At 44.7% G+C, this 12,970-nt stretch overlaps 1 protein-coding gene across 1 annotated transcript in view; it reads left to right on the top strand.

Annotated features, from left to right (window-relative positions):
- Positions 1–12,970, top strand: part of LOC144158586 (uncharacterized) — a 184,425-nt gene that overhangs the window by 81,830 nt on the left and 89,625 nt on the right. Inside the window, exons 34-38 of the mRNA XM_077689573.1 lie at positions 486–539; positions 1,204–1,257; positions 2,027–2,116; positions 8,252–8,305; positions 11,546–11,599. Coding sequence (XP_077545699.1) covers positions 486–539; positions 1,204–1,257; positions 2,027–2,116; positions 8,252–8,305; positions 11,546–11,599 — 306 coding nt within the window. The remainder of the gene's footprint in view (positions 1–485; positions 540–1,203; positions 1,258–2,026; positions 2,117–8,251; positions 8,306–11,545; positions 11,600–12,970) is intronic.

Below are 12,970 nucleotides of genomic sequence, written 5' to 3'. Positions count from 1 at the left end.
GTGTCCCGGTGTTTTAGTACCGTTACTACACGAGACGACGACAGGAGACGCCGACAGCCCGAGCCCCTAAAGTGCTTCGCCCTTAAAAAACAACCACATCAAATTCCCGCTGTGTGAAGTCTCGCGAACGTGCAGCTTTGCGCCGAGGTTAGCTTTTTGCCTCGCAACAGGAGTCTGACAGTTCAGGTTCGCGTGACAAGGACGGGACTCAGCTACACCTTCCCTTCTGTTTCTGTGTGAGGGTTATCGGACAAAGGCTATGGTAAAAAAAGGGTAAAATCAGGCTTGAGAAAAGCGCTAACGCAAGGAGGAAACACGTCACGGTGGAAGAAGCGCAAGTGAAAGGGTCGTCTTCTCACTACCAAAAAAAAAAAAAAACCCTCACAATCACCCAAGTGTTTGAGGACCCCACTCGCGACCCGCTGCTACAGCCAACTGTATACGCCGTGTACGCACCCCGATAAACCGCCGTTGTTTTTTTGCAGGGCCCACCAGGGGAAACTGGAGCATCCGGAGAAATTGGACCACCCGGTCGCCCTGTAAGAACTCGTCTAGTTGTTTAGTTCATATTTTTTAGTTCGCTTGCACTTCTACATGCTTCGCGGGGTACCTCCCACCGCGACTGGTCGCAGCCACTTGGTCCTAATTCGGTCGTATTAACATAGCTTTTCTTGGTCGAACTCGGACTGCAATTTTTAGAACTATTTTGCATTCAACAACTTGATGATTTACCGCTGCGACACTACACCTTACGGGGCACGATATGGAAAGTTGCGATCAATTCCATTCAGTAAAGCAAGAGAAGCTACTAGGAACTGTAAGTGCCACTTACGAAACTTAAATGAGGCAAACTTCAGTTTTGTGCAATAGAAATAAAAGTTAAATAAAGCACTCATAAAATAAATCATCTCTGGGTAACGTCTAAGCAAGTTTTTTTTGCGCCGGCCTAGTTTTTACACGCATGGTAGAAAGCGCCGGCATTCAATTGCTAATCTCTGTTGCTTCCTGCATGCCTTGTTTCAAAAACTCACTCATTATAATGCTGCGGGAATTCACATTGCAAGGCCGTAATTTTCCGCCAATTTGCGGGCCGCAAAAGCATAAAAAGAAGTAAACAAGATGCGATGAATCGGGTTTGCCCCGATTTGCGTTCATTATATCCTAACAATTTGATTTTTCTTTTTTCTCTCTCACGTTATGCAGGGTGCTCCCGGAGAGACAGGTCTGCCCGGGCCATCCGGGAAAGAAGGTCCACCGGTATGGAGTAGTCATTAGCGAGTGCCCCAATCGGCGATGGTTTAGTCTGGGGCTTCCGCAATTACCTCCTTATTTTGCCTCACGAAAAAGTGTGACGCGAAAGCCATTCTCAAAACCTGTGTTAGCTCCGGACTTTACGAAGCCACTGTGTTCATCCCCTTTCGTTCGTGAGCCAGCTGCAGTGAACATTTCGACCTCTTTAGACTGCGATTTTGCGCATAGTCTGACTAATAAGGCTGGAAATCACAGAATATAACGCCTGCAATATGCGCCGGCGCGCCCAAAACGACCAGCGAAAGCCGGTGATTTTGAAACATAGTCACTTCTGCTTCTTAACTGTTTGCGGGCTCCTCCGCCAGGTGAAGCGTCGTCTGCTACGGAGCTATTTTAAACGCTCATTATTAGTTCACTAAGCCGTTCACAATTAGAGCTGATTTAGCAACCACTAAACCTCGTATTTTGGACAAACAAACGCACACGGGTTGTCGCTCGTAAAATGCCCATAAAAAAAGCGAAATTCTGTAATTTAAATTTCTTTTAACTTTCTGTTGTAACATCAAGTTTTGCGCCTTTTTTTTTGTCCGGGCCCCTCCACTTTTTTTATGTTTCCCTCGTTTTATCCTGGTATAAAATTAAACAATTTTTAATGTCTTCTCATTGACATAAATAAATATACATTAAACAAACAAGCAATCTATTTTGCATACAAGTACAGGATAATAATACGAGACTGCTAACAATCCTTGTCCATTTTCTTTTTGTTCCTAAGGGACCAGCGGGCCTTGCCGGTAACAAGGGACCACCAGGACCCCCGGGCCCACCAGGATTCCCAGGAGAGAGGGGTAACATGGGACCACCAGTAAGTGAGTTCTCTTCAGGTGACAGCGGCAAGCAGCTGGGGGCCACGGAGGCCCTCTTTTGTGGGCAAATTGCTGGAATTTATTTCGCATTTCTCCAAATTCCCTGAGCTGCCGCTGAAGAGCCACAAAACAGGGCAGTCAGACACGCGTGAATGATGAAGATTTAAGCAGAAAATAAGGACAGAAAATAACAGCTTCTTACAACTAGGTTAATTTCCTGGCAGACATGCCTCATCTTCAACTCAAACGCACCAGTATAAATATTACGAGACAGGTTGGTGGCTTGCCGTTACTTTTGTGTCCCTTGCAACAACCGCGGCTCTTACCCAGGTGGAACATGTGCTGTTTTCTTGTGTTGGGATGGCAATATTCGACGTCCTTCCTCACAACCCCGGGGGATTTATTGTCCCATCATGGCTAACACAAGGCAATTGTTTGCGCGGCCTGAAGGATAAAACATTCGGTTATTTTGTGAAGACGTTATTGCAGAAAAAAGTACATTTTCTAGCATACTAGGGTTCGAACTGTTTACGCTGTTGAAGCGCAAGACCATACAGCCATGCCACAGTGTTCCTGTTTTCTTGTACAGCGGCACGCGTTTAACAATGCCGTAGTATGCTGTTTTCTGACCGCAAACGTCCGCGACGGGCGGAATTATCCGCCTTTTATGATGTCACGGCCTTGCAATTATATCGGAAACGGGACACAAATGTTAAAGGGACACTGAAGTGAATTTGTCAAGCTCCCGTTTTTGCTTGCACTGTGTAGACTGGCTCAAATTAGCACACTTTTCATCGTTTATCCGGTTGACAAATCGGTAATTATTTTACAAAGCGCGAAAGAAGAAAAACTACCATGCGCGGTTTGCGGCGGCCGCACAAACTAAGCTGTGACGTTGGGAGGAGGGGGCGCCGTCATTGGACGATGCCCAAGGTTAGCAATCAAACAAGTTTCGGTTTCGGTTTCGGTCTGTAAAACAACATGTTTGACATTTGATGGCGTCGTTGGATGGGCATTCTCAATATCCCAGTTATCGTAGTACCGCGCTTCTGCCATGTTGTCGGCTGTAAAATGCACAAGATAAGCCTCCCAGGACGGCTTGGAATCGTAGCATTCACTATCTGAGGCCTACGCAGTGCATGAACGCCCTCCGCGTCCCCGCAGACGCTCAAATGCATGCGCTTTTCCCCCTTATTTGGAGCTTGCCTCGCTCATGCCTGTATCGTAAAAAGCGTGTTCGCACCAGGCCAAGGGTCTGTTGATTCTGGCCTGTGCCCACTGCCCGCAAGCAGTCGGTGCTTATGGCAACAGCACGCCAACGAGAACTCGCTAGAGCGGCAGTGCCAGCCTGCGCGAGTTCTGTGGACTAGTTCGTGGAGCAATGAACGTTGCGGCCCAAAAAAAAGTAAACTCAGTATAGAAAACATTGGCGAAAAACAAAAAAGTTAACTCATAAAAAAAAAAGAATGTACCCGCGGCGATTCGAACTTGTGACTGGCAAAAACACTTGCGGTGACATACCTACCACCCCAGACAACTAGGCCACAGGCGGCCGCTGGCGGCGATGGAAAAGATAAGGTATATAATGTATAACCAGTTTACACTTTTATTTAGTTTTAGTATTTCAAGCAGCTTAGGTGACTATTTGTTGTATTGCGCTCGTGCAGTAAGCGTCCCCCGAGTTTCCACAATAGCCTACGTCTAGCAATTGCATTTCGTAGACGGGAAAGCGTTCGCAGATGCGTATACTGCCGTGCTGCTGACCGCTCTTCTTGTTCGCCCAGCGCAAAAAAGTGCTTCCCGCACGCTAGTTTTACGCTGTACGGTAAAAATATCAGTTGATTTTATTTACTTAGTACCTATATTGACTTTGCTCACTCTTCTCCCCCTTCAAGAGGCCTTATTTTCCTACTGGCGTACCAGTCAGCGAAGCGTCGCATGTGCGCTTGTGCAGCGCTTGTGTGAAGCGACCTTGACTTGGAGCTAGATACAGTGTACAAACTAACGAAGTAAATAAAGGCGCATTCTTCCATTCCCAAACGTGTTGTGGCTTAGTTTCAACTGATCGAGCGAATTGCGACGACCTGTTGGCGGCCGGCGGACTAAACGGTGGGCCGACTGACTCGGTCGCGGAAGGTCGGCGAGCCGTGCAGTTGCGAAGCCAATTGTCAGCTCCTCTCCTGCTGACGTCACACGAAAACGCCACAGAAAATGGGCGAGCGTAAAGAGAGGAGGACAGCATTTTCGAATTGATTTTTTTACTAAATAAATTCGCGTAAACGCGCACAGAGTGGTCGAAACAGGGCCCAGGGACTCCGGACTACAGTTTGCGCTCGTAATCCCGCATTGTTTACAAATCACTTCAGTGTCCCTTTAAGGTCGTCTTGGCGGAATGGCCTTTTTGTGTGACATTTCTTATTGTGTGATGCATGCTTCAAATGCATATTGCGCGCTAGATGCACATATCGCACATGCCGCAAGCAATCTGGTAACTATAGTGATTGCAACCAGTGTTACCAACCATTTCTTTCATAAAATGTCCTGCAGTTGGCCGTTAAAAAACAAATTGTCCCAACACAAACCATGACGGTGTTCCATGACGGCCCCTTCACATAAAGGTACATTGAATTGGTTCGTAAACGTTGTGGGATTACTTGCGCAAATTGAAGTCTAGGGTCTCTATAGGCCATGCTTTGACCCCTCTGGGGGCGTTTACGCGACTTCATTCAGTAGAAAAATCAATTTGCAAGTGCTGTCTTCCTCTGCATCCTCCTTGCCGATTTCTTATGACGTTTTGTGGGACGCTTACTCGACGCAGGCTTTGCTTGGCTGCGCTACTGCGCGGCTCGCCGACCCTGTGACAGGGTCAGTCAGCCGGCTCTATGGGCCAGCCGCCAGCGGATCGTCACAGTTCATTCGCTCAGTCAAAACTTAGCCACGACAAAATTTGTGCCCGGAAGAATGTGGATTTAGTTTGTTATTTTATGCGCTGTATCAAGCTTTGTAAAGTTTATGGAGTTAATGTAGCTCCACTCAAGCGCACATGCGACGCTTCGCTCACTTCGCTTCGCTGGAGCTGAGAGCTGCATATGCCTGTGCGACTGGTAAGTTAGTAGAAAATATAAGGCATATTAAAAGGGGAGAATAGTCAGCGAAGTTAGTATAGGTATAAGAGATAAAAATCAACTGAAACCTTTATTGTAAAGCGTAAAACCAAAGTACAAGGAGGACTTACTGCGCATCGTGAGCTAGCACAGCGGTCAGCAGCACGACCACACATTTGCGATAGCTTTTCTAACGTAAGGAATGTAGCCGTTAGTGAGGAGATATTCGAGGAGATTTGGGGGCCGCTTACTGCACAAACGTTATTCAAGGAGTATTCAGCTAATCTGGTGGGAATACTGACGCTAAAAAAAGTTTATACGTATATATTCCATGTTTACACTCCGTATATACTCCAGGCACATGTGTGCTTATGTCTGAGTGGTCTAAAGCATTGGATGTAGTGGGTCGCAATGAGCATGTTCGGGTCGCCCATGTCATGTTTTTTTTCTTTTTGTTGATTTCTTGTTGTTTAGGTAACGTTTTCTATACTGCATTCACTATTTTGCGCTGCAACCTTCATTGCTCCATGAGCGAGTTGGAAGACTGCGTGTAGACTGACAGTGACGCGCTGGTCGTGTTGACCTAAGCACCGTAAGCTTGCAGACGTATAGTGCCGAATCAGCCGATTGCACGCCTGGTGCGAACACGCCTCTTACAGCACAGGGATGAGACAGGCAAGCTAGAAAGGTGTGTGTGTGGGGGGGGGGGCACTTCACAGTTGAGCGTCTCCAATGACGCGGAGGGCGTTCAGCAGCCACTGCGTACTCCTGGGCTAGTCAACGTTGCGTTTCTAAGCGGTGGTGGCAGGCTTATCTGACCCATTATACAGCCGACAACATGGCAGAAAGCGCAGTATGCTGATTCCCGAAAGATATCGCCAATGCCCAAACAACGATAACATCGTATGCCAAGCATATTTTCGCACGGAACTGAAACCGAAACCGGTTTTAACTCCATACTTGACATCGTTCCATCACATCGCCACTCGAAAACACGTCACTGCTGTTAGTTGTTGCGGCCGGCGCAAATGTCGCGTGGTATTTTTTCTTCTGTCAGGCTTTGTAAATTAAATACTGCTTTATCAACCGGATAAACGAGGAAAAGTGAGTTTATTTGAGCCAGTCTATTTAATGCAAACAAAAACAGAAGTTTGACATATCCACTTCAGTGCCCCTTTAATGAACAGAACGATAGTTGCAAGATGAAGAAACACACGTCTAAAATTTGCTGAATTCTCGCAAGCTTTTCTCGAACGTAACAAGGACAGTTATGGCTCCCTTTTAGTGCTCAGTAAGGGAAGAAATCTTAGTTTTCAACAATTTTTGCTTATGTTTTTTTACTGGTATCTCTTGTACGAGTTTATCTCGGTGCACACACCCGGTACTGAGCGTTGTTTTTCGTAATTTTGTTGATGTTCTTGGGCATACTTTTGGCTGCCGCTGGTGCCGTACATAAAGCACGTGTGAAAAACTGTAACAAATTTCACAACTCACACCATCACACCAAAGCTCCTCTCCCAACGGAAACGATGTCGGCGCCAACATGTGCCACCTAACCAAAAACAGTGGCCATATTTCACGCTAGGCTCTCAGTAACCAATGTAAAGGCTAAGGTATGGATAGAAACGAACTTAAATGTATCATAATTAGAAATTATACGTGAAGAAACCATCCAATGACGAAAATTTGCATGTTAGTTTTCGAATTTCCCGCGGCCCATTGATTCCTCCAACTCTGTCTGTCAAATGATGGATGGCGCCACGAGTCCAAGCACCGTGCGATTCGCCGCGTGGCGCTTCGAAACACTGAAACGGACTGGTCGCATTCTCGTACTACCTCAGGAACACACCAGAGCCGCACGCTCTCACATAAGCGTTGATGATCTCTTACCTTGTTTCATGATGGGACCTCCCATTGTAAGTGAAGTGGTATAGATTTATTTGCCACACCTGCACAATATTGCCATATACAAGCTTGAAAATGCCCGGATGGCTGCTTCGTCCCATGAAACTGAATAACCAACAATTGCGATTAATGGGTTAAGGTACCCAATGAAGACAATCACATGTAGTACAATTTGACTGGAAAAAAAAAAGTGGTATGCGCTGTGACAGGAGGTTTTGAAAGCGTAACGTATTGCACTGCCCGATTTCAAAATACAGATTATACTTTTTTGTCAAGTCGCATGTCACGCGCAGTTAGTCTTTGAATTTTCTGCCTTGGGCTCCATAATTGGTCATTATGGTGCAGTGCTGTAAAGCACACCTACGGAAATTTTAGATGGTATAGTTGACTGATGCTTAACTTCTCATTCCAAAAACAAAAACAAAAACAAAAAACAAAAACGACGAACGCAAAAGGCCACAGACAGGCGCTGAGGCTTGCATTAATAATAAAACAGTGGCTTCATTTTTCCTCAATTTGAACTCGAGCACTTGTGTTTAATGCAGTTTGTGGACCTTTGTTGTAGCAGAGTCCTTCAATGCTTTTCCGGTATTAAGGGACTCTGGTTGTAGCAAGGAAGCTGAAGAAAGAAGGGAGAAGAAAAATAACGATACGGAAATAGTCCTCTTTGTCAAAATATGAAGTGAAGTTTTAAAGCCAAATACCAATGTCCAAAATTTTCAATGTTCTCATGTTTCGCAGTAAAAATAGGTGGGCGTTCCAGCGTTCCTATATAGTAGGCCGAAAATTACCAAAACACCCCACCTTTGAGACACGGCCCTACAATTGGAAATAATGATTGTAACTGTTCCCACCATTGGAAGCGACCGCACTCTGTATTTCTCTACGCCTCACTTCTCGCTCCCTATTTGATTTTTGAGGCTTACGTTACAGTTAAGGACGGAGCAAATTGGTCCCTAGCACTGGCGTCTTCTATATCTGCATAGCAAACTCGTTCCGCTGTAGATCATCACGCACTTTGGTTATACCTAGACTGTCAGAACTAACTTGAGCACTGAGAGTGACAGGCTTATAGAACGTTGTTAGGCTTTGATTGCAATGTTTTAACCCTTACTTCCCTCGCAGGGATTTCCTGGTCCTAAGGGCGAAGTTGGACTTCCGGGCGCCCTTGGACCACCCGTGAGTGACTTCAAAAATCCCAATTGTTAAATTACATTATCAGCACCTCTACTCTGTATGGTTTCCTTAAGCATTGTACCTGCGTATCAACCGAAGAAGTTGTTGACATTAAGGTTTATGATGGATACATTATTTCTGAAGTTGCGTATTTAGAGACCAATAATGCATATATGCTAGACGGCAGAGCAACTGGTTTGTTGTTGAGAGTTCTGCATTACTTCTTAAATTCTCACCTTCAAACGCGGAGTACATGCTTAATTGCCATAAGCTAAAGCAGCGTTTCTCAACCATGAGCGCGTTAAGGACCCCTTCTGGGTTTGCAAAAATGATGGGCGACCCCACGATGAACTATGTTGACCCGTGTCGTAATTTACAAGAATTTGCACTTTCAGCTTAAATCTCCAACATGCTTATTAATGCCCGCCTTTTGTGTCTGACTTTTATGCTGATGTAATAGTCACCGATACATGTACAAGGTTCCTTTTCTGTGCCTAGCTTTTCCGCACAGCTGGCATGTCATGCAAAAAGCCAATGGGTCATTCCATGCCAAACGTCCCAGCCGTAAAATCGACCATCACGGATTTGCTCAGTAAAAATTGTGGGTCATCCTCGCATGGCCCACAATGCTCCCTGGAAGAGTTTTTGTCCAAAAAAATTTTGTTCTTTTTCTAGCGGCCCTTTTACCTCCAGGTTTAAGGCAAACTTACGTGTGTGAAAAAATTCATGAAAAAGTAAATTCTCTTACAATGGCCACCATTTTGTGTGAACATCATGTTGAGGCCCTGGGCTGCTCTATGCCGCATTGTTAAACTTTTTTCTTTTTTTGCTGTGATTACGCCATTCAGAATATACACGACGTCGAGCATTTTCAAACATTTTTAGCAGATACGAGAACATTCTCTCAGCCAATGAAGCATTTTTACCTGTATCTCAGCGTTGTGGAAAATTGGTAAAAACTTTATTTACACTGAAAAAAGGTGAAATGTGCGAGAAAACGTTTGTCAAACTTTGAAAAATCTCCTTTCTGGCCCATATTCACCTTGTAATTGCGCATTGTTTTGCTCGTAGTAAAAATATCAAATACAAGCCATTCACTAGCACAAATGATCGCAGTTTATTTCAGGAAGTTTAATCAGAACAGTTTTTGGTTTAGCAGAAATCAATTTGTACAGCGACACTACCTCACCCCGTTGTTCCACAGAGCGTCTTCTCTGCACGGCATGCACCTTCCTGCATGAAAGAGGCGCGAGCCAGCGGGTTTGCGCTACAAGAATACCTTTCGCCGCAATGGTATTGTAGCGTCAGTACAGGTACATGTTAGTAGGAAGAGTACAACGTGGAGCTAGCGGTGGTGCGCCCATTCCATGAGTACGGGTAACTCAACGGCTGGCTGGACATGGAACGTGCATTTAAAGAAGCATGGTATGTTATACGTGGTGTCTTTTAAGTATGCCGAAAATTACGAAATAAACAGCGGCGGAGTCATCGAGTTAAACGGATTTATTTGTATGCGTTAGCGGGAATTGCATAACCCGATGCTTTAAATGCACATATGATGTCCAGCCGTTGAGTTCCCCGTACTCATGGAATGGGCGCACCACCGCTAGCTCCACGTTGTACTCTTCCTACTAACATGTACCTGTACTGACGCTACAATACCATTGCGGCGAAAGGTATTCTTGTAGCGCAAACCCGCTGGCTCGCGCCACTTTCATGCAGGAAGGTGCATGCCGTGCAGAGAAGACGCTCTGTGGAACAACGGGGTGAAGTAGTGTCGCTGTACAAATTGAAAATTTTATTTCTCTGCTAAAACAAAAACTGTTCTGATTAAACTTCCTGAAATAAACTGCGATCATTTGTGCTAGTGAATGGCTTGTATTTGATATTTTTACTACGAGCACAACAATGCGCAATTACAAGGTGAATATGGGCCAGAAAGGAGATTTTTCCAAGTTTGACAAACGTTTTCTCGCACATTTCACCTTTTTTCAGTGTAAATATAGTTTTTACCAATTTTCCACAATGCTGAGATGCAGGTACAAATGCTTCATTGGCTGAGAGAATGTGCTTGTATTTGCTAAAAATGTTCGAAAATGCTCGACATCGTGTATTTTCTGAATGGCGTAATCACAGCAAAGTAGGAGGAAAAAACGTTTATTGCTCCCATTGAACGGGAAGAAAGGAGCGCGGGATGGTTGTCGGTCATCCATGGTGGGTGGCGTCCCTAGTCCGGGATGCCATGGCCAGCTGCAGCTCGAATGGCCCTGGTCACAAGGCCACGCTGGTTTTCCAGGACAAGAAAAAGAAAAATACCTTAAAAATGCGGCATAGAGCAGCCCAGGGCCTCAATGTGATGTTCACAAAAAATGGTGGCCATTGTAAGAGAAGTTACTTTTTCATGATTTTTTTCACAGACGTAAGTTTGCTTTAAACGCTGGAGGTAAAGGGGCCGCTAGAAAAAGAACAAATTTTTATTGGACAAAAACACTTTCAGGAAGCATTGTGGGCCTTGCGAGGATCACCCACAATTTTTACTGAGCAAATCCGTGATGGTCGATTTAACGGCTGGGACGTTTGGCATGGAATGACCCCAATGTAAAACCATGGGCTACGCTACATTAGCTACGCCAAAAATTAAACGTCATGTTGCGAAGCCACCTTTTTTTTGTTTCCTGTAAGGTTTAGCCAGGAGAAAAAAATGAATTCGGGGGGGGGGGGGATGAAAAATTTCGACAAGGGTATCGGCAAAATTTCGGCGAAAAAATTTTACGGACCCCTGAAATGACCTCGCGGACCAAGAAGTCCGCGGACCCCCATTTGAGAAAGAATTACCTTGATAGTTTAAATCACACCCCACTAAATTTTCTGGTCGATGATCTATTAACGACCGAGCACACCTTCAAAATTAAATATAACTAGAACACGGGGCCAGGGGGAATTTCAAGTCCTTGCTATGCCTGGAGTTCTTGAAAAGTTGGTTGAATTAAGGAACCCTAATTGTTTTAATTACTTTTGAAGAAACCTGTAGATACTACATACATTAGTGCTTACTCGAAGAAGATTACATAACGCAGATCGATATCCATCCTGCAGTGCTTTTCTCAGTGTAATGACTAAGTAGGACTGTTTTCTTCCCATTTAAATCGTCAGCTCATTTTCGCTTCCATATTCGTTCTCTGCGTGTCCCTACTCCTGCCTAAAAGCCGGAAAACAATTGTAGTTATAACTGCATTTTTGCAGGGCGAGAAAGGGGAAATTGGCCTTCCTGGTGAGCCTGGACCTGCCGGTGAAAAGGTTTGTGCCTTTTATAGTACTTTCAGACAAAGCTGTAACAGGGGATGAGTATTTTTATGAGTATGTAGTTCACGTTTATCAGGTATGCCACACTGGTGAGATGCACACTTTATAAGTACAAATAAACGCCCAAATCAATCAATCAATCAATCAATCAATCAATCAATCAATCAATCAATCAATCAATCAATCAATCAATCAATCAATCAATCAATCAATCAATCAATCAATCAATCAATCAATCAATCAATCAATCAATCAATCAATCAATCAATCAATCAATCAATCGCATAAAATGAAAAACAAAAAAAATAATCAAGTAGTGATTTCAGGTCAATACTGTTTTTAAAAAAACTCTAGGAACAGCGCAAAGGCACGAGGACGAGGCGTAGACGGGACACAGTGCAGTACACCTCGTCCTCGTCCCTGTGCGCTGCTCCGAGAATGCTATACCAGCACGCCCAAGCTTATACCTTAGTTTAAAAAAAACTATTCTTAAATGTCCTTTTAGACTCCCGGACTGAAATTTACCTAGAGAAGCAATGCTTACCTGAGTCTCTGTGTTAATTGCTATTTTCAAGCTAAATGAAAATTCCTGTCACAGGTTCAGCTTTGTACATGTGTTTCCAACGCAATCTTTCCGGACAGGTATCAGACGTACCTTTAACATGGGAGATATTGACTCGCAAAAGAAGATAACGTGGATCACCTTGCCTATAGAATGCATTCCCGTGACCAATCCATGCCGCCTACAATGCAATTAACCGAATGATAACAGGAGGTTTCCCTGCAGTCATTTACTTCGGGACCTCCTCCTGTATATACCCATTGTATGTTGTTTCTTTGTGTTAAATAAACCACCATCGAATCGAATCGAATCGAATCGAATCGAATCGATACAGAACACACAACAGCGGAGAAGGTCTAAGACTCCCGAGACACCCAGGACAAGCACTGTGTCTGTCCAGTATGTTATCCCGTGTGTTTTGAAAGTCTCAGTCCAACTTTAGCGCTGGTACGTGTTCTGTCGCTGAGTACCAACTTGCCCAACATATTCGTCTGCACCGAATGATAGCAACATGCGCGTAATTTAGGCGAACATGATGTGCCCGGTGGCACTAAGTAATGTAGGACGCCATGTTTGCATCGTGTGATGCTTTATCGGATACGGAACTGTCGAGTTAAATCGTGTTCTTGGCATCGCCATTCGCCGAATTTGTGTTGTTGATCGCAAGGAGTCGTCACTCGTGCATTGCTGTGAAGCTGAACCACGGGATTGTCTTACATTGTACGGTGTGCCTCGCGTTCCGGAGTGTAGCCACGATATGAATGCATACGAGCTGTAATGTTTGCATCAGCCTCAAAAACAAT

This window comes from Haemaphysalis longicornis, unplaced genomic scaffold, assembly GCF_048455015.1.
Source record: "Haemaphysalis longicornis isolate Haplotype H1 unplaced genomic scaffold, Haemaphysalis longicornis Haplotype H1 scaffold_1, whole genome shotgun sequence".
NCBI classification, from domain to species: domain Eukaryota; kingdom Metazoa; phylum Arthropoda; class Arachnida; order Ixodida; family Ixodidae; genus Haemaphysalis; species Haemaphysalis longicornis.
The sequence above is the reverse complement of the archived record's forward strand: the minus strand, read 5'-3'. Positions and strand labels throughout refer to the sequence as shown.